This window comes from Oryctolagus cuniculus, chromosome 1 (assembly GCF_051225735.1).
Source record: "Oryctolagus cuniculus isolate XC-2025 breed Fujian yellow rabbit chromosome 1, ASM5122573v1, whole genome shotgun sequence".
NCBI classification, from domain to species: domain Eukaryota; kingdom Metazoa; phylum Chordata; class Mammalia; order Lagomorpha; family Leporidae; genus Oryctolagus; species Oryctolagus cuniculus.
In genome coordinates, this window is record NC_142867.1 from 60981713 (window position 1) to 61004821 (window position 23109).

General features: G+C 38.4%; 2 protein-coding genes across 2 annotated transcripts in view; one reads left to right on the plus strand and one right to left on the minus strand.

Annotated features, from left to right (window-relative positions):
• The window catches only part of LOC103350505 (olfactory receptor 52N1), a 189437-nt gene that overhangs the window by 152123 nt on the left and 14205 nt on the right, over positions 1-23109 (plus strand). The window lies entirely within an intron of this gene.
• On the minus strand, positions 16753-17715 carry LOC100351635 (olfactory receptor 52N2-like). Its single transcript, XM_008265074.4, has one exon. The coding sequence runs from the start codon at positions 17713-17715 to the stop codon at positions 16753-16755; it is 963 nt and encodes a 320-aa protein (XP_008263296.4).

Sequence of the window (23109 nt, forward strand, 5' to 3'; positions counted from 1 at the left end):
TATATGAAACATCTGAAATTTGTTCAGCTTATATAAATAAAAAATTATAAACAAAAACAACAACAAGAAGGATTGATAACTGGATCCAGCTCTGGGGCCCAGCTTCCTGCTAATGCAGACTCTGGGTGGCACTGATGATAGCTGAGACAAAAGTATTCCTGTCACCCACATGGGCAACCTGGGTTGAGTTCCTGGATCCCAGCCCAGCCAGTCCTAGCCTTTGCCAGTTCTCCCTCTCCCTCTCTGTCTCCTTCTCTTTCTCCCTCTCTTTTCCCTCTTCCTATCTCTCTCTCTCTCTTTCTCTAACAAAAAAAAAAAAAACTAACAAGTTGAAAAAAAATTTCAACAAGTAAACATTTCCATTGTCTAATAGCTATATCAAATTTAGCTAAGCATTTCATTACTATTGAATATTTGTTTCTGTCAAAAATAACCCTCTGTGAATATCCTACTTCACTGTGCATTACTCCTACCTCTGTACAGACAACTAGAAATACTATTGAAGTTTGTAGAGTCAAATGATATGGTGATTCTAATTTTTTTTGATAAACATTATGCTGAGTGAAATAAGCCAATCCCAAAGGGACAAATACCACTTGTTCTCCTTGATAGGTGACAACTAACTGAGCACCAAAAAGGAAACCTGTTAAAGTGAAATGAACACTATGAGAAACGGTGACTTGATCAGCCCTCACCCTGACTGTTGATGAGCAACTTGATATGTTATCCCCCTTAATATTTTTGTTGTTTGTTCTACATCATACTTTTGGTTGAATACTGTAATCAATACACAATTCTTCTTAAGTGCTGAAACTTAACTGAAAAGTGATCGCTGTTAAATATAGGAGTGGGAATAAGAGAGGGAAGAGATGTGCAATTCGGGACATGCTCAAGCTGACTTACCTCAAATGGTAGAGTTAGAAACATACCAGGGGATTCCAATACAATCCCATCAAGGTGGCATGTACCAATGCCAGCTCACTAGTCCCAGTAATCAATTTCTGTTCACAATTGATCATAATGATAGGACTAAGAACCAAAGGGATCACAGAAACAAGACTAGTGTCTGCAAATACTAGCTGATAGAATCAAAAAGGGAGAGAATGATCCAACATGGGAAGCGAGATACACAGCAGACCCATAGAATGGCAAATGTCCTAAACAGCACTCTGGCCTCAGAATCAGCCCTTAAGGCATGCGGATCTGGCTGAAAAGCCCATGAGAGTATTTCAGGCATGGAAAGCCAAAACACTCTGTGGGAAAAAAAAAAAAAACTAAATGAAAGATCTCTGTGAGTGAGATCCCAGTGGAAAGAATGGGTCATTAAAGAAGGAGGTACCTTTCTCTGAAGGGAGGAGAGAACTTCCACTTTGACCATGGCCTTGTCTAAATATGATCAGAGTCGGTGAACTCAGGGGGCTTCCATAGCCTTGGCAGCTCATGACAAGAGCCTAGGGTGATTACTGATGCCATAAACAAGAGTGTCAATTTGTAAAGTCAACAACAGGCATCACTGTGCACTTACTCCTCATGTAGGATCTTTGTCCTTAGTGTGCTGTACATTGAGATTTAATGCTATAACTAGTACTCAAACAGTATTTTTCACTTTATGTTTCTGTGTGGGAGCAAACTGTTGAAATCTTTACTTAATGTATGCTAAACTGATCTTCTGTATATAAAGAGAAACGAAAATGAATCTTGATGTGAATGGAAGGGGAGAGGGAGTGGGAAAGGGGAGGGTTGCGGGTGGGAGGGATGTTATGGGGGGGAAGCCATTGTAGTCCATAAGCTGTACATGGAAATTTATATTCATTAAATAAAAGGTAAAAAAAATGTTTGAAAAATCATCTCAATAAAATTTGTGTTGATTTTAACTTCCATCAAATGAATGTTCTGTCCCCTATGAGTTCTGACTATGAGATACACTTTTCTTCAGTTGAACTATCAAGAATCTTCTTAATAGTATTCTATGTAGAATTATAATTAACCTCACTTATAGTAATTATTAACACTTTTTCAAGAATTTTTGTTAAATTATTTTTCTTGTACATTGATTTCCATGTTCTTATCCATATTCAATGTTCATTTATTGATTGTGAAGCACTGTCAATGCTAAAAAATATAAACCTATTTTCTATTGTAGCTAGCAAATCTTTTTCCAAGGTTGTATTTAGATTTAAAATTTATGTTATGGCTTTTATATTATGATAGACAGGGATTGTATTTTTGCCCTTATATGCCTTCACTTAAAAAACAAGAAAGCACAAACCACAATTTTTCTATACTTAAACCCCTAAGTGTACGAAGTTGCATCATTCCCAAAGTCTCAGCTCTCATTTAACCCCTCACTTATTGAATATTATGATTAGTGGTACATGAAGATTGTGATTATGGAATAGATTGAAATTATGTTTTTGCAAAAAATTAAAGGAAAAGAAGGGAGGAGGGTGACTGAGGGATAGAGGGAAAGACAGAGTAAGGAAAATACAGTTGTCTTAGAATTGTGCCTATGAAATACATGAAATCTGTTCTCTTTATATTAACACAAATTTTTTTAAAAATCTGCAGAAAAGGCGGAGCCAAGATGGCGGAATAGTAAGGGCGCGCACCGATAGTCCGGGAAAATTTAGTTTAATAAAAGGGGAGTTACGGTAGCCGCAGAAAATAGAACCAAACAAAAATTGCAGGGGAAACCCTTCTGAATGGAGCAGGCGTGAATCGGACGACCTACTGGGAGAACAAGGTCGCCCACCGCACGGAAGCAAAGTCGCGGGACCCAGCCGCAGAAGCCCCAGGGTCTGCGCGACAGTGCTCCAAGGAGAGTGCACGCCACACAGAAAACAGCGGGGAGACTTGAGACGCTCAGGGCTCCGAGTCCACACATCGGCGCTGGAAGGGGAGGTGAGCTCAATAACCCGAGACATTGGTGGGGAAACGGGGGTCAGAATCTAGAGGGGGGCCGGAAAGTGCAGCAAACTCACTACCGGAAAGAAGGAAAAAAAAAAGCTTCGGGGTTTCTCTTCCCCCTAACCTTGCAAAGGTTACAAGCCTGCAAGACTTGAAGAATTCCCAAGAGACAAAGAGCAGGCCTCCTCTTTGGATTTACATATCAGTGGGGGAGAGTTAAGGAACTGAGTCACTACAATTCAGTAGCCTAGGCAACCCAGTGGGAGTCCAGAGGAGCCAAAGACTGGAAGCTAAATACCATCAATTCTGCACAGCCCTGCCCTGCAGTGTTACTTACCCCCTGAATAAATAAAATAAATAAATAAATAAAAAGAGAGAGATTTACCACGCATAACCTGAGGGTGTCACCTTTGCACACCCTTAACCTGGAAGAACCAGGCAGAGCTCTCAGGCCCCACCCATCTCAAGCCTCCAAGGCTCCTCCAACAGCAGGCAGTCCACTTAACACGGACACAGTATAAAAAAAAAAAAAAAGAAAAAAAAAAGCGCACAGTGACGCAAGAAGAATTAACTATGCCGAGTAACAAACACAGAAATAGAGGGAGCAAGATCAACGATGACACTATGATGCCTCCAAATAAGCAAAACACCCCAAGCCAAGAGTATGAAGATGATGAGATAGAAGAAATGCAAGATACGGATTTCAAAAAATTTATGATAAGAACATTTAGAAGTTTTCAAAAGCAAATCCTTGAACTACAGAAATCCTTAATGGACAAGATTGAAAATCTTTCTCGTGAAAATGAAATTTTAAGGAAGAGTCAAAATGAAACTCAGAAACTAGTAGAACAGGAAAGTGTAATAGTCAAGAGAAATCAAAATGAAATGAAGAGCTCAATAGATCAAATGACAAACACATTAGAAAGCCTTAAAAACAGAATGGGTGAAGCAGAAGAGAGAATATCGGACTTAGAAGATAGAGCACAGGAAAACATACAGTCAAACCAAAGAAAAGAAGAGGAAATTAGAAACCTGAAAAATATTGTTGGGAATCTACAGGATACTATTAAAAAAACCAACATTCGAGTTCTAGGAGTTCCTGAAGACATGGAGAGAGAGAAAGGATTGGAAGGCCTTTTTAGTGAGATACTAGCAGAGAACTTTCCAGGTTTGGAGAAGGACAGAGATATCCTAGTACAGGAAGCTCATAGAACCCCCAATAAACATGACCAAAAGAGATCCTCACCACGACACGTGGTAATTAAACTTACCACAGTGAAACATAAAGAAAAGATCCTAAAATGTGCAAGAGAGAAACGTCAGATTACTCTCAGAGGATCTCCAATCAGACTCACAGCTGACTTCTCATCAGAAACCCTACAAGCTAGGAGGGAATGGCGAGACATAGCACAGGTGCTAAGAGAGAAAAATTGCCAGCCCAGAATATTATATCCTGCCAAGCTCTCATTTGTGAATGAAGGTGAAATAAAGACCTTTCATAGCAAACAGAAATTGAAAGACTTTGTGGCCACTCGTCCGGCCCTGCAAAAGATACTTAAAGATGTGCTACACTCAGAAACACAGAAACACGGCCATCAATATGAAAGAAGGGAAAGGAAGAACACCTACCAGTAAAAGAGCATGGGAAGCTCAAAGCATATACTAGAAAATATTTCCGGGAAAATGGCAGGGCAAAGTCACTACGTATCACTTGTCACATTGAACATTAATGGTCTGAATTCTTCAGTTAAAAGACACCGTTTAGCTGACTGGCTCACAGAACACAACCCAACTATTTGTTGCCTACAAGAAACACATCTCTCTAACAAAGAGGCATGCAGACTGAAAGTGAAAGGTTGGAAAAAGATATTCCATGCCAACAGAAACCAAAAAAAAGCAGGTGTAGCCATATTAATATCAGACAAAATAAACTTTAATACAAAAACTGTTAAGAGAGACAAAGAGGGACACTATATAATGATTAAGGGTTCAATTCAACAGGAAGATGTAACTATTATAAATGTATATGCACCTAATTACAGGGCACCGGTCTATTTAAAAGATATGTTAAGGGACTTAAAGGGAGATTTAGATTCCAATACAATAGTACTGGGGGACTTCAATACTCCACTCTCAGAAATAGACAGATCATCCGGACAGAAGATCAACAAGGAAACAGCAGATTTAATTGACACTATTGCCCAAATGGATCTAACAGATATCTACAGAACTTTCAACCCTACATCTACAGACTTCACATTCTTCTCAGCAGCGCATGGAACCTTCTCTAGGATTGATCACATACTAGGACATAAAGCAAATCTCAGCAAATTTAAAAGAATTAGAATCATACCATGCAGCTTCTCAGACCACAGCGGGATGAAGCTGGAAATTAGCAACTCAGGAAACCCCAGAAAGTATGCAAACACATGGAGACTGAACAACATGCTCCTGAATGAACACTGGGTCATTCAAGAAATCAAAAGAGAAATCAAAAACTTTCTGGAAGTAAATGAAGACAACAACACAACATATCAAAACTTATGGGATACAGCAAAAGCAGTATTGAGAGGCAAATTTATAGCAATAGGTGCCTATATCAAGAAATTGGAAAGGTACCAAATAAATGAGCTTTCAGCGCACCTCAAGGACCTAGAAAAACTGCAGCAAACCAAACCCAAATCTAGTAGGAGAAGAGAAATAATTAAAACCAGAGAAGAAATTAACAGGATTGAATCCAAAAAAACATTACAAAAAATCAGCCAAGCGAGAAGCTGGTTTTTTGAAAAAATAAACAAAATTGACACCCCATTGGCCCAACTAACTAAAAAAAGAAGAGAAATGACCCAAATCAATAAAATCAGAGATGAAAAAGGAAACGTAACAACAGACACCACAGAAATAAAAAGAATCATCAGAAATTACTACAAGGACCTGTATGCCAGCAAACAGGAAAACCTATCAGAAATGGATAGATTCCTGGACACATGCAATCTACCAAAATTGAACCATGAAGACATCGAAAACCTAAATAGACCCATAACTGAAACAGAAATTGAAACAGTAATAAAGGCCCTCCCAACAAAGAAAAGCCCAGGACCAGATGGATTCACTGCTGAATTCTACCAGACATTTAAAGAAGAACTAATCCCATTTCTTCTCAAACTATTCAGAACAATCGAAGAAGAGGGAATCCTCCCAAATTCTTTCTATGAAGCCAGCATCACCTTAATCCCTAAGCCAGAGAAAGATGCAGCACTGAAAGAAAATTACAGACCAATATCCCTGACGAACATAGATGCAAAAATCCTCAATAAAATTCTGGCCAACAGAATACAACAACACATCAGGAAAATCATCCACCCAGACCAAGTGGGATTCATCCCTGGTATGCAGGGATGGTTCAACATTCGCAAATCAATCAATGTGATTCACCACATTAACAGACTGCAGAAGAAAAACCATATGATTATCTCAATTGATGCAGAGAAAGCATTTGATAAAATTCAACACCCTTTCATGATGAAAACTCTAAGCAAATTGGGTATAGAAGGAACATTCCTCAATATAATCAAAGCAATTTATAAAAAACCCACAGCCAGCATCCTATTGAATGGGGAAAAGTTGGAAGCATTTCCACTGAAATCTGGCACCAGGCAGGGATGCCCACTCTCACCACTGCTATTTAACATAGTTCTGGAAGTTTTAGCCAGAGCCATCAGACAAGAAAAAGAAATCAAAGGAATACAAATCAAGAAGGAAGAAGTCAAACTATCCCTCTTTGCAGACGATATGATTCTGTACTTAGAGGATCCAAAGAACTCTACTAAGAGACTATTGGAACTCATAGAGGAGTTTGGCAAAGTGGCAGGATATAAAATCAATGCACAAAAATCAACAGCCTTTGTATACACAAGTAATGCCATGACTGAGAAAGAACTGCTAAGATCAATCCCATTCACAATAGCTACAAAAACAATCAAATACCTTGGAATAAACTTAACCAAGGACGTTAAAGATCTCTACGATGAAAATTACAAAACCTTAAAGAAAGAAATAGAAGAGGATACCAAAAAATGGAAAAATCTTCCATGCTCATGGATTGGAAGAATCAACATCATCAAAATGTCCATTCTCCCAAAAGCAATTTATAGATTCAATGCAATCCCAATCAAGATACCAAAGACATTCTTCGCAGATCTAGAAAAAATGATGCTGAAATTCATATGGAGGCACAAGAGACCTCGAATAGCTAAAGCAATCTTGTACAACAAAAACAAAGCCGGAGGCATCACAATACCAGACTTCAGGACATACTACAGGGCAGTTGTAATCAAAACAGCATGGTACTGGTACAGAAACAGATGGATAGACCAATGGAACAGAATTGAAACACCAGAAATCAACCCAAACATCTACAGCCAACTTATATTTGATCAAGGATCTAAAACTAATTCCTGGAGCAAGGACAGTCTATTCAATAAATGGTGCTGGGAAAACTGGATTTCCACGTGCAGAAGCATGAAGCAAGACCCCTACCTTACACCTTACACAAAAATCCACTCAACGTGGATTAAAGACCTAAATCTACGTCCTGACACCATTAAGTTATTAGAGAACATTGGAGAAACCCTTCAAGATATTGGCACAGGCAAAGAATTTCTGGAAAAGACCCGGGAGGCACAGACAGTCAAAGCCAAAATCAACTATTGGGATTGCATCAAATTGAGAAGTTTCTTTACTGCAAAAGAAACAGTCAGGAGAGTGAAGAGACAACCGACAGAATGGGAAAAAATATTTGCAAACTATGCAACAGATAAAGGGTTAATAACCAGAATCTACAAAGAGATCAAGAAACTCCACAAAAACAAAACCAACAACCCACTTAAGAGATGGGCCAAGGACTTCAATAGACATTTTTCAAAAGAGGAAATCCAAATGGCCAACAGGCACATGAAAGAATGTTCAAGGTCACTAGCAATCAGGGAAATGCAAATCAAAACCACAATGAGGTTTCACCTCACCCCGGTTAGAATGGCTCACATACAGAAATCTACCAACAACAGATGCTGGCGAGGATGTGGGGAAAAAGGGACACTAACCCACTGTTGGTGGGAATGCAAACTGGTTAAGCCACTATGGAAATCAGTCTGGAGATTCCTCAGAAACCTGAATATAACCCTACCGTTCGACCCAGCCATCCCACTCCTTGGAATTTACCCAAAGGAGTTTAAATTGATAAAGAAAAAAGCGGTCTGCACCCTAATGTTTATTGCAGCACAATTCACAATAGCCAAGACCTGGAACCAACCTAAATGTCCATCAGTGGTAGACTGGATAAAGAAATTATGGGATATGTATTCTTTAGAATACTATACCGCAGTAAGAAACAACGAAATCCAGTCATTTGCAACAAAATGGAGGAATCTGGAACACATCATGCTGAGTGAAGTAAGCCAGTCCCAAAGGGACAAATACCATATGCTCTCCCTGATCGGTGACAACTGACTGAACACCAAAAAGGAAACCTCCTGAAGTGAAATGGACACTATGAGAAATGGTGACTTGATCAGCATAGCCCTGACTGCTAATGGACAACTTAATACATTATCCCTCATAGTATTTTTTTTTTGTCTGTTCTACTTAATATGACTGGTTTAATTCTGTAATTATCACACAGTTATTCTTAAGTGTTGAAAATTAACTGAAATGTGATCCCTGTTAAACATAAAAGTGGGAATAAGAGAGGGAAGAGATGTATAATTTGGGGCATGCTCGGGCTGACTTGCCCCAATTGGTAGAGTTGGAAACATACAAGGGGATTCCAATTCAATCCCATCAAGGTGGCATGTGCCAATGCCATCTCACTATTCCAAGTGATCAATTTCAGTTCACAATTGATCATAATGAAAGGACTAAGAGTCAAAGGGAGCACATAAACAAGTCTAGTATCTGCTAACACTAACCGATAGAATAAATAAAGGGGAGAGTGATCCAACATGGGAAGTGAGATACTCAGCAGACTCATAGAATGGCAGATGTCCTAAATAGCACTCTGGCCTCAGAATCAGCCCTAAAGGCACTCGGATCTGGCTGAAAAGCCCATGAGAGTATTTCAGGCATGGAAAGCCAAGACACTCTGGCAAAAAGATCTCTGTGAGTGAGATCCCAGTGGAAAGAACAGGTCTTCAAAGAAGGAGGTACCTTTCTCTGAAGGGAGGAGAGAACCTCCACTTTGACTATGACCTTGTCTAAACAAGATAAGAGTCGGAGAACTCAAGGGGCTTCCATAGCCTTGGAAACTCATGACTGGTGCATAGGGAGATTACTGATGCCATAAACAGGAGTGTCAATTTGTAAAGTCAACAACAGGAGTCACTGTGCACTTACTCCTCATGTAGGATCTCTGTCCTTAATGTGCTGTACACTGAGGCTTAATGCTATAACGAGTACTCAAACAGTATATTTCACTTTGTGTTTCTATGGGGGTGCAAACTGTTGAAATCTTTACTTAATGTACACTAAACCGATCTTCTGTTAAAAAAAAAAAAAAAAGAAAAGAAACTATCAATTCCCAACTTGACTCTCACTGGGATTAAACATGACAATAGGTCTGATCTGATTTCATCATCATTTAAAAAAAAATCATCTATTATTTTTCACTTTATGTTTCTGTGTGGGAGCAAACTGTTGAAATCCTTACTTAAGGTATACTAAGCTGATCTTCTGTATACTAAGATAATCGAAAATGAATCTTGATGTGAATGGAAGGGGAGAGGGAGTGGGAAAGGGGAGGGTGGTGGGTGGGAGGGACGGTATGGGGGGGAAAGCCATTGTAACCCATGAGACGTACTTTGGAAATTTATATTCATTAAATAAAAGATTAAAAAAAAAAAAAAAAAAAAAAAAAAAAAAAAAAGAGTTCCAGCAGCAGGTGGGAGATGCAGTGCCAGCTTGCAGAAACTGCTTCCATCCAAGGTTTCATGTGCAAGCCATCTAGAATTTCACTGTTTCAACTCTGGAGAAAATAAATCTAACAAGCAGGTGAAGTACACAGGGTCTAAAACAAAGGAGAGAGTCATTATTGGAAGACCTAAGAAAGGCACTGTAAAACATGAAGAAGTTTTCCCATTGACAGGCAAATAGAAGCCACCAGGAGGGACCTGATAACAATCAGGTGGGCTAAGGCCTGGCCAGATATGAGGCCCAAATCTATCTGTGTCTTCACATCGGGTACCAGAAGAGACTTCATAATGGAAGTGTGAACCTCCTTAGGGAAGGTACCCTGTTGACTTCCATTATCAGGCCTGGGAGGAGAGTTGTCCTGAATAGAAGGCAGATGGCATCTCTAAAAGAAAATTTACAGTTCTGCCTGCAATGTTACTGACCCTACTTGGCAATCCCCTCAACAGTGGTGGTTACTTTGGAAGCTGGGCCGAGTGAAGGGCTTTTTCAGCTTAGAGCCGACAGGGTCTGTGGTTCTAACCCAGAGTCCCTTCAACCCCCTAGGCAGTTCCACTTCCAGTGACCCAGCTCTTGGCTGTCAGGGCTGGCGGGGCTCTTCATAACCTAACTTCTGTGTCCATCTGAAGGCCTGGATTTCCATATCAAAAACCAATGCCATTTGCAGTGGACTGGCCTTTTGGGTCTCCTTTATGGGAGATTACTGTAAAAAGCAGCCATTAATTGGCCTGCCACCTATCTTTACATTTCTCCTGCTGTCCGGCTTACTCCTCTCCCTTTTGGTCTTTCTTAAAGTAAACCAGAGGAAACCTTTAGGAGGATATAAGCCAAGAGGGTGCTCAGTCCCATCCCTAAGCTTTGGTGGCCTAATCTAGAAATCTATAGTCACAGGCATGTTCTGATAGTGGTTTTTCTTTTTCTTTCTTCTTTCATTTTTTTTTAAAAGATTTTATTTATTTATTTGAGAGGTAGACTTACACAGAGAGGCAGAAGTAGAGAGAGAGAGAGAGAAGCCTTCCATCTGCTGGTTCACTCCATAGATGGCCCCTATGGCTGGAGCTGAGTCAACCCAAAGTCAGGAGCCAGGAACTTCTTCTGAGTCTCCCACCTGGATAGAGGGGCCCAAACACTTGAGCCATCTTCTGCTTTCCCAGGCCACAGCAGAGAGCTGGATCGGAAAAGGGGAAACTGAGACACAAACAGGTACCCATATGGGATTCTGGCACTGCAGACAGAAGCTTAGCCCACTATGCCACAGTGTCAGCCCCATGATAGTGGTTTTTCTCTGAGGTTGATAGTGCCCATGAGGAAAGCTATGTCCTCACTTTAATATCAAACATGCAGACCACCTCATGCAATCAATTTTTATAATGTGATAAAATATGCGTAACAAAATTTACCACTTTATATGTTTTTAAGTATGCAGTTTTTAAGTATACATTATTAAATACCCATGTTATTGTGCAACTGTCATCACCATCCACCTCCAGAACTCTTATTTTTTAAGAAATTTTTCTCTTATTGTCATTTGATTAATGAGGATAGCACTCTTTTTAAAAAGATTTATTTTATTTATTTAAAAGGTACAATTATAGAGACAGAGAAGGAAACACAGAGAGAAATCTTCAATATGCTGTTTCATTCTCCAAATGGCTGCAACAGCCAGGGCTGGGCCAGACTGAAGTCGGGAGCTTCTGATTCTCACATGTGGGTGCAGGGGACCAATCACATGGGCCATCTTCTGCTGCTTTCCCAGATGCATTAGCAGGGAGCTGGACTGGAAGTGGAGCTGCAGGGACACAAACTGGTGCCCAGATAGGATGTTGACTTTGCAGACAGCGGCTTTACCCATTACGCCACAATGCCAGGACTCCAGACTCTTTTGATTTTGTGAACTTGAATCTCTGTATACCTAGTAAACAATTCCCATTCCCTCTAACCTCAGTCTCTTAGAAGCACTATTCTACTTCCTGTATCTATGATTTTGACTGCTATAAGTACCTCATATAAGTGTGATGACACACATTTTTCAATTTGTGATTAACTTGTTTTACGTAGCAGAATGACCTTGTTTCATTTATGTTGTAATCTTTGTAAGAATTTCCTTCCTTTTAGAGTGCATAATATTCCACTCTCTGAGCAAACTTCAAATGGTTTTGAAAAATGTAATTAAAATATAAGTTTATTCTGGTTCAAAAATTTTTTGAAATTCATGTGTTTGAATAGTCCTCAAAATGTTCATAGAAATTATGAAAAAAACTATGAATTTTAAAATTTTTACACCAAAACAATTTTCATTTAATTCCATTTCCCACACACTTTCTGAAGTTCTCTCACATTTTGCTTCTCCATTCACCTGTTAATGGTCAAGTGCGTTGCTTCCACTTTTTAGTATTCATGAATAATGCTGATATGAACATGGATGTATAAACATGTCTTTAAGACTTCAATTTCAACTATTTTAGAAACACAGAAGTGGAATTTCTGCATCAAATGATAACTATTTTTAATTTTTTGAGGAGTACCATATTTTTTTACAATGGCTGTACAATTTTACATTTCCACCAAGAGTGAAAAGGGTTCTAATTACTCCATATTCTCACCAACAATTATTTTCTGTTTTTATCTTTGATAGTAGCCATTCCAATGAGTATTAGGTGGTATCTCATTATGGTTTTGATTTGCACTGCCTTAATGATTAATGATGTTGAGAATCTTTCTGTATGCTTATTAACTGTTGGTATATTTCATTTGGAGAAATATCTCTTGAAGTTCTTTGCCCATTTTTTTTAACCAGGCTTCTTGTCTCTATCATTGTTAAATTTAGGAGTTCTATATGTATATTCTGAATACTAATATCCTATCAGAGATATGATTTGTATATACTTTTCCTAACCTATAAGCTACCTTTTTACTTTATGATAATATTTTTAAAAATATTTTTATTTATACTCAGTCTGTGGCACAGACTCATTCAGGTCTCTTTGGAAAGGATTGACCACTGACTTTGTTGGTATGGACAGCTGAGAATTCGTGCTCTGTTCAGAGGGAGGGTTTGACTGATGTAAGGGATCAGGACTGAATGTATAGCATACCTATAACTCACTGATAACCAATGCTTCTCCTAGTCAGAGCAATGGAGTTAGCACAATAAGAAGTTAAGCTAAATAGGATTCCCATACTTGAAGCATAAGAGATATAGAATAGTAATGCCATTCCTCCAAATCTTCTTTCTCCCTTTTCTTGGACTTACTGCTGCTTGTTCTTTCTCATCATGCCATGCTTTCTGGTACAATATCAGATTGTAGTAGCCTCTCTTGAATTTCGTTTTTTTTTTTTCCTTCTCTTCTTCTCATATACTCTTCTTTTTTCTTTCCTTTTTTCTTCTTGACTTTCCTCAATTATTACCATAAAGTGCACATTTTGATCTTAACCAAAGGTTTTCTTATCACTATCCCAAGATGTATTACTTCACACATGTGATTTATATTTAGTAAAATGTATCACTCCAAATGCACAGCTTTTGCTCCCCAGTACCACCAAACCCATTTGTCTATAAAGCTTTTGTGCCCTATTTTTATCTTGAGATTAGCATATGTTTGCTGCATGAATATTGGTTGGAAAGAAAGTGCTGTGTTTTAACCACCTACACACTACAGCACAGATAGATATGTCTGCCCAGTTCTCTATAGATATTGATCACTCCAAAAACTTCAGGGGAACTGCTGATTTAAATGCATTTGACTCTGTATCCTGGATATAGATATCTCCCTCTCTTCTGCTTTCTTCTCTTTTCTCTCTCTCATGCTAGCTCCATGAAAACTGAGTAGAGTTTTTCTTTCTGTCAGCATCTATCTTATAATTTTAAAATTTAACAAAGATTTTGGCCTTTTGGTTTTATTTTAGCTGTAAGTCTTTAGTTTTCAAAGCTATGTTATTTTTTCCATGAAACCATTTTTCAAATCAAATTCAAAATCATAATCTCTAAACAGTACATAAAATAGTTCAACCATGCTTGCACAATCTTATTCATTTTTTAGCATTTCTATAAAGCTTATTTGGAAATAGCTTTAAGTTTTTTTGAAGGACTATTGTATCAGTGGTATTTTTCACTGCAAGGAAAAGTAAATTATCCTTCATTGGTAATAAGAGATAGAACCAGGGAAAGAATGAACTAAGATTCCATTTGTTTTTGGCTTAATTTTGTAAGATCAATAAAACACAAAACACAGCTGTCTAGAGACTTGTGAGAGGAAACCAGTCCTGTGGAAAGCTTGCTCTATTTTGTTTCCCTTGTTTGAACTGCTTTGTTGTCCTACATCCTTTATCTCTATACATCCAGGGTCATGACCATTCTGAAACTGTGGCTAAATTGTTCTGGAGATTCCATAGGAGCAAGATGATTTTTTTTTTTTTTGCTACATTTTGAATCACTTTGTTCATTTTCTTCCTCCTCTTGATACTAACATCTCTTTTAGTTTGAAAGGAAATATGGTTTAATTAAATTAAAATTGTGGTGTGAGTTCTTTGTATCCAATAACTTGGTTTTAATCAAATTGTATTAATTTGAAGGAGGAATACTTTGTCTTTTCCACCAAGCCCACTGATCTTGGCCTCACAAACTCTGGTATCTGGCACTTGATATGGAATTTGAAATGAAGTGCCTCCTGCCATTTTTCCCCCCAATGCTCCCCGCCTCTATAGCTGCTCCCCTATACTTTCCTTCCTTCTTCTCCTTTCTCCCTCTCATGCTAGCTCCATGAAAGCTGAGTAGAGTTTTTTTTTCCTGTCAGCATCTAACATAATTATTTTAAAATTTCACAAAGATTTTGACCTGCTGGCTTTATTTCAGTTGTAAGTTTTTAATTTTAAAGCTATGTTATTTTCTCCATTAAACCCATTTTTCAAGTTTGTAGTAAGGAAGTTGGAAAAATTGGAGATTGTTACTAGCATATCTCAAACATCTTGTCTTTGTTGTGTCTTATTTAATCAGATTTTAAGCTTATATTCTAGTTTTATTTTTCTGCCATTAGTGTTACTTCTATTTTTGCATTTTAACCTTAATATTTTAAGACTTATCTAGTCTCACTGTTGTGTAGCTCATATTTATCATTTATAAAATACAAATAATTATTCTTACATCATAGTTTTGAAATAAAAGTTCAATGAAATATATATGAAACACTTTATAATGCTCAACAAAATGTATATGTTAAAAGTGAAAGGTTACAAGACTAATTCATTGATCTGCTTGATAGTAATACTGTATGGTTTATGTAAAATTACTTAGTAAACAAAATTTATTAAATACAAAAATATATATTATTCCAAGACATGCATCAACTTGAATGATGTAAGCTTTAATTCACATTACATAGAGGCACTTTTACAATGTTAAAAAATCTTCTTTCCTTCTAACGAAGTTGAAATTACATAGCAAATACATGATTAATGTATTTCAGAGCCACTGAACCATATATAACATGATATGAAAATATATCCTCCATATTAGAAGATAAGAATACAATTTTCTTTTTTTCTTTTTTTTTTTGATAGGCAGAGTGGACAGTGAGAGAGAGAGACAGAGAGAAAGGTCTTCCTTCCGTTGTTTCACCCCCCAAAATGGCCGCTGCGGCCGGTGCACCGCGCTGATCCGAAGGCAGGAGCCAGGTGCTTCTCTTGGTCTCCCATGCGGGTGCAGGGCCCAAGGACTTGGGCCATCCTCCGCTGCACTCCTGGGCCACAGCAGAGAGCTGGATAGGAAGAGGAGCGACCGAGACTAGAACCCGGTGTGCCGGCACCGCAGGTGGAGGATTAGCCTATTGAGCCGTGGCGCCAGCCAAGAATACAATTTTCAGCAATATCATTAATATGCATTCCTACTTATGCATTTATATCCATTTCCTCATCATATTCTATATACTGCTACAAATATCTCTTAAGTTATGTTCTTTTTTCTCACTTTTTATTTAATCTTACTATTTCTTAACATCACATTCAACATTTCACATCCCTTTCTTTTTTCTCTGTTATTTCCAGAAATCTAATTATTCCTGAGCACTGTAGTGTTTCTCTCTCTACATTAAAGTCAAATAAAGCAGTCAAGAAGTGGCATCCATGCTTGGAAAAATATATAGATTTTCTTCACATATCCTTTCTTCTACTTATAAATCCTCTCCTCTAACAGCAAACAATATCCAATAAGTTGTTCAAAATTCTTGTTGTTATTAACTCCAAATCATATGTCCCAGATTGTGATGAATTCTAGTAATCATATTTACCTCATCTTTCGTGTAAGCATGGATATGTTCATATGAATCCAAATGATTACTCAGGCAGCACAGTATCAAAGATAAATGAGCAGGCAAAGCTATAGTAGTTACACATAAACTGAGAACAAGAGGATGGTAGGGCCCTTAAATTCAGCACTGACATTCTGGGGAAGTGTTTCATGCTTTTCTGTAACACTGAGACAATTTGCTTATGTGCACTCTTCTGGAGTCTCTCTAGGCTATCTGACACTCTGTTCTTATGTGTGTATTCCTCACAATGCATAGTCCAAAGTGAAATAAGCATGAATAGTTTCTTTGAAATTGTATAACCTAAATATCCAATTTTGTGTGTACATTCCTGAAGGTCCGACTAATGTTATATTATGTAATGAGTTTAATAGTTTCCTGTCTCTTTTATTTTTCTATCAAAGTAGAGAAATTAACTTTCTATCAAATTAGTGGAATTAAACATTTGGATTATTGTCTCTTGAATTTTATGTCAGATTATTCACAAATATTTTCTCTTGAGATCATGGTTTTTGTGTTTTGTATTGAGTCTCCTCTAAGTTTATCTATTTTTATATTAAATGCAGAATAATATATCATTGATTTATCTCATACTCAACATCTTTTTCTCTCTAAAAAACAATTTTATCACCTTTTCACGGATCTGCTTGGTCTTCACTCCATAGACAATTGGATTCAATGTGGGAGGCAGCAACAGGTACAAGTTAGCTATAAAAATGTGGACATGGTGAGGTATGGTGCGTCCCCCAAAGCGGTGAGTGAAGAAGTTGAAGAAGGCTGGGACATAAGTGATGATGATGGCACATATGTGTGATGTGCAGGTACTGAAAGCTTTGTGGCGAGCGTCTGCAGATGAAAGTTTCACTACAGCACGAGCAATCATGGTGTAAGACATGGAAATACAGAACATATCAAATCCCCCGATCAACACGGCAGCTATGAGACCATAGATAGCATTCATCTTGACATTGCCGCAAGATAGTTTGGCCACAGACATATGGTCACAATAGGTGTGGTGGATGAGGTTGCCTCTGCAGTAGGGAAGACGCTTAATGAGGAAAGTAAATGGAATCATGAGCAACACACTTCGCATGAAGGTGACGAGCCCAGCTTTAGTAATTACAGTATTGGTGAGGATGGTAGAATAGTGAAGAGGGTAGCAGATGGCCACATAGCGGTCCAGAGCCATGAGCATGAGCACCCCAGACTCCATGCCTGTTAGCGTGTGGATGAAAAACATCTGTGCAAGACAAGCATTAAAGTCAATCTCCTTGAAATTGAACCAAAAGATACATAACATACTGGGAACAAATGTAGTACACCCGGTAACATCTGTAAGGGACAGCAAGGCTAGGAAGTAGTACATGGGGCGGTGCAGGGCCTCTTCATGGCTGATGAGGTAGAGAAGCACACAGTTCCCTGTGACAGCAATAATGTACATGAAACAGAATGGCAAGGAGATCCAGATATGTGCAGCTTCTAGACCAGGAATCCCATTAAGGATAAAATATCTTGGTGTCAGACTGGAGCTGTTTGTTTCATGCATGATTGTCAATTAGAAAACATGCTATTTTCTGTACCAGTAAAATGTTCTGTACAAGAAGAGAATATTGAGATTATTTTCATCCAGGCACAAAAGCTGAACAAGTATTTTGCATCAAATAAATGGAAATATATCACTTTGTATCCAGCCTATGTTCTGCAATCCTACTGAATGGTCCTAAACCTGTTCTGAATGAAACATATGCAAACACAAGGCAAATATGGTACGCAGGCTCTGTCCTGACTTGGTTTTATGCCATAAGCACTACTGTTACATATCTGCACATATGCCCAGGCCATTCACTAATGTGTGATCCTATCCTTTCAATCAATTTCCAGATTATGGACTTTGTTAAATATCATTTGTTCTCTCAACTCCGCACAAAATTTCTCTGTACTTAAGAAGTTTTTTCAATTGTGTCCATTATATTATAGCCAATTAAATTATGTGTACATCTACTTATTTTTAAGACTTATTTATTTATTTGAAAGGCAGAGTTACAGAGAGGGAGAGAGAGAGAATGAGAGAGAGAGAGAGAGAGAGAGAGAAAGAAAGAGAGAGAGAAAGTCTTCCATCCCTTGGTTCACTCCCTAGATAGCTGCAACTGCCAAAGCTGCACCGATCCGAAGCCAGGAGTCAGGAGTTTCCTCCAGGTCTCCCATGCAGGTGTAGGGGCCCAAGGACTTGAGCCATCTTTTACTGCTTTCTCAAGCCATAGCAGGGAGCTGGATTGAAAGAGGAGCAGCCAGAACTTGAACCAGTGCCCTTATGGGATGCTGGCACTGCAGGAGGTGGTTTTGCCCACAGCACCGGCCCCAGTGCACCTACTTATTGCACAATCTATTGTGGGGTTCAATTTCAACCACATACAAATCTAAACTTCTCGTGTGTGGCTTTTCAGGTCGAAATAATCCAGGAAAGATGTGAGAGGTCAGAATGTTACAGAAGTTACAATTTAAAAAGCATGGCCCTACTCATTTTTCATGAAATCTGTTTATTGCTGGAAAACATAACAAGTTTTAATAATATTTATATTTGTCCAATGATGTTGTCAAGCTCTAAATAATTCTCATACTTTCTATTAACTCTCTTCATATATCTATGTCATTCAGAATGATATATAAATGTATGCTTATATACAAGTATACTTATATATAATGCTCTAAATATATATATATATATATATATATCCTGCTTGTGGATATATATAATCATAACTTTTGTCTTTTGGTGTTTTATTTCAGCCTCCAAATAATTATAGACAATTATATAAAGTAGTGCAGAATCCTCATTAAGTTATTAGTCTGTTTTCAAAGAATAGGTTATTTTCCATGTTTCTTCTATGTTGGGAAACATTTCTCCTTATTGAAATCTTTTTTTTTTTTTTTTTTTTTTTTTAGCCTGAAGTGCTAGCCAAGGTAGGGTGTCCACCTTATCCTGGGAACCAAGAGCACATTTATTACCTCCCATACCCACACCAAGGCACCCAGAGACTAGCAGGGAGGAAGCACCATCTTAATAAGGCAAGTGAAGGGCACTGAAGCCCCCCAAACCACTGGGAGATTTTATTGGAAGGATAAATCCACAGTCCCCACTGATTTTGAGTTTGTCCTGAAGGGCTGAAAGGGAGTGGGTGACCACTTACATTCATGAAACAAAGGCATGTTGCTCTGCTCCCCTCACTCCATCAAAACGCTAAATTCAACTTGAACAGGCAGAGCACTGACCAACACTTGTCAGGAAGGCAGTTGGCTCCAGAAAGGCTGTGGATGGGGAGGCTCACAGGGCTGAGAATGGATCCCCTGCTCCCCATGACTGGGAATCCTGTGCCTGTTCTGGTCTTGAATTCTATTTCATCTGATTCAGGATGGCTTCTCCTGCTTGTTTTTGGTTTTGTTAACTAAGACACATATGTTTGGTTGTTTTAAGGTGTCATATAACTTCCAAACACTCTTGTTGATTTTCCTGATTTATTCTGTCTGACTTAAATATCTACAAAGATCTATCTTCTAACTTGAATATTCATTCTTCTACTTCACTGAGTCTTTTTTTTTTAAACTTTTATTTAATGCATATAAATTTCCAAAGTACGACTTATGGATTACAATGGCTTCCCCCCCATACCGTCCCTCCCACCCACAACCCTCCCCTTTCCCACTCCCTCTCCCCTTCCATTCACATCAAGATTCATTTTCGATTATCTTAATATACAGAAGATCAGCTTAGTATACATTAAGTATGGATTTCAACAGTTTGCTCCCACACAGAAACATAAAGTGAAAAATAATAGATGATTTTTTTAAATGATGATGAAATCAGAGCAGACCTATTGTCATGTTTAATCCCAGTGAGAGTCAAGTTGGGAATTGATAATTTCTTTTTTTTTTTTTTTTTTTTTTTTTTTACAGAGGATCAGTTTAGTATGCATTAAGTAAGGATTTCAACAGTTTGCACCCCCATAGAAACACAAAGTGAAATATATTGTTTGAGTACTCGTTATAGCATTAAATCTCAATGTACAGCACATTAAGGATAGAGATCCTACATGAGGAGTAAGTGCACAGTGACTCCTGTTGTTGACTTTACCAATTGACACTCCTGTCTATGAGAACCTCCACTTTGACTATGACCTTGTCTAAACAAGATAAGAGTCGGAGAACTCAGAGGGCTTCCATAGCCTTGGAAACTCATGACTGGAGCATAGGGAGATTACTGATGCCATAGACAGGAGTGTCAATTGGTAAAGTCAACAACAGGAGTCCTTATTGAAATCTTAACACTCTAGGGTCTTTTTTTGAGAATATTATTCTTTATCTTACCTTTAAGAATATCTTTCCTTAGTTATTGCTTGTCTTAGATTATCAACTTGTTCATTTTTCTATAAAGTTGTATATTTTGCTGCATTTTCACAAATTATTTTAACCATTTTGTTATATTTCTTTTTCCTTAATATAAGACCCTTTTACACTGTTTCAATTTCAATTATTTCTCTCTGTTTCTTGGAATTTTTCCTATAAATTCCCAAACAGGTTATTTCCCAGTTTATAATTAATCAATGGAAATCTTTTCAAATATGGGCAAATGCATATTCTCAAGGTATTAAAAAAAAGCAAATTCTTCTAAAAACAGAAAAAGATGAAAATTGGTAATTTTTAAAGCATTTTTAATACATAAAATACTTTCAGCAAATAGCAAATCATGAAAATTTTCAGTAGAAGCTGGAACATATTAAGGAAAGTATTTAGCACTATGGTAATTATTAGTTTCATTACCGCTATTTTTTCTATACAATGAGTGTGAGCAAAATCGCGTCTGTACTTCCTTTCTGCACTTGATCTTAACCAAAAGCTGAGACGTGATTTACCCTTCCTTTCCAACCTCCTATATCCTTCCATCTCATTCAGAGCAAAAGCAAATACCTGACAAAATTAGACCCTTTTAAAGCTTCAAATATATCTGCCCTATCCCAACTCTGACGATCTAGCCTGTCCACATCTACTGTAGGATTTTGTAATTCAACAAATATGGACAACTCAGGACATTTTCACCACCTGATATGATTTTCCCAAGATAGTACCATGGCACAGACCTTCAGCAATTTCAGATCTCTCCTCAGTGTCTACCCTAAAGTAAACATTTTTTAACCTCTGAAGTGTGAAAGTCTTGCTCCTAGATCCCCACTAACCTTGATCCATCTTCTTCCTTTCCAACTTTTCCTTATTCCACAGCAGTTAGTCTTACCTGTTGTGTTTCACTAGAATGTAAAATCTCTATGCATAGGAATTTATTTAATGTTTTTACTGCTATATCTGAGCACAGGTTTAACCTTGTATAATGAATGTGTGGATTAGCAAATTACAAAATCTCTTTTTTTCATTTGTCTTCCTGCTTGTAGATAAATACCTTAATAAGTGTTAAAGCAAACATTGGAAATTAAGAATGCACCTTGGTTTCAGAATTCTAGAGATAATCCAGAGTCATCCTTATCAAACTCTTCCTATTTAGCATTAAATTTTCTGTGCAAATTCTGTATGCTTTCTTCTGAATCATCCAAACTCACACTGGTGGTAGATGTGTTAAACTATCCACTCATGACTGATGTTGCTCAGAAACAATTGCACTATATTGATTAGGAGTCTTATATAACAAACACAGTATCTTCTCAGGGGATTTTCCATCTAAAGGACCAAATTTGTTGGGAACTTCACAAATAGATATCCCATGGGTTTCTACTGGAGGAGAGGTAAATTTAGCTTTGTTGAAACTAGATCTATGTTTAGAACACGTTTGAAAATGGGAGTTAAGACTTTCAAATATTAACAGCTTTTCCCTTGATAGAGTATGAAGGATGTGTTTGGCATGCATTGGATTATAATATTGGAATTATATCTGAGTCCTCAAGGTTCTTCAATTTCAGGTTTTTTTTTTTTTTTTTTTTTTTTTTTTAACAGGCAGAGTGGACAGTGAGAGAGAGAGACAGAGAGAAAGGTCTTCCTTTGCCGTTGGTTCACCCTCCAATGGCCGCTGCGGCCGGCGCGCTGCGGCCGGCGCAACGCGCTGATCCGATGGCAGGAGCCAGGAGCCAGGTGCTTTTCCTGGTCTCCCATGGGGTGCAGGGCCAAGCACCTGGGCCATCCTCCACTGCACTCCCTGGCCACAGCAGAGAGCTGGCCTGGAAGAGGGGCAACCGGGACAGAATCCGGCGCCCCGACCGGGACTAGAACCCGGTGTGCCGGCGCCGCTAGGCGGAGGATTAGCCTAATGAGCCGCGGCACCGGCCCAATTTCAGTTTTAAAGTTTCTGTCATAGCACCATCCACACAGTATGAATGAATTTCAAAGAATTTTCCAAAAAACAATGAGCAAATTTTATACTTAAGATTTGCTGAAATGTATTTTCTCTATTAAGGTCAGATTATATGTTGATTTTCAACATTGCATTTTTAAGGATTTATTTATTTTCTTCTGGGTCTCCCACATAGGTGCAGGAGCCCAAGAACTTGGCCTGTCTTCTGCTGCTTTCCCAGACCATAGCAGAGCTGGATTAGAAGTGGGGCAGCCAGGTCTGCAACTGGCTCCCATATGGGATGCCGGCATTGGAAGTGGTGGCTTTACCCACTATACCACAGTGCCACTAGTATGCTTATTATTATTATTATTATTATTATTATTATTATTATTGACAGGCAGAGTGGACAGTGAGAGAGACAGAGAGAAAGGTCTTCTTTTTTCCGTTGGTTCACCCCCCAATGGCCGCTGCGACTGGCGCACTGCGGCTGGCGCACCGCACTGATCTGAAGCCAGGAGTCAGGTGCTTCTCCTGGTCTCCCATGTGGGTGCAGGGCCCAAGCACTTGGGCCATCCTCCACTGCACTCCTGGGCCACAGCAGAGAGCTGG

Excerpts from the sequence above, each read along its gene's own strand:
- LOC100351635 (XM_008265074.4), bottom strand. The coding sequence starts at position 17,715 with ATGCATGAAACAAACAGCTCCAGTCTGACACCAAGATATTTTATCCTT.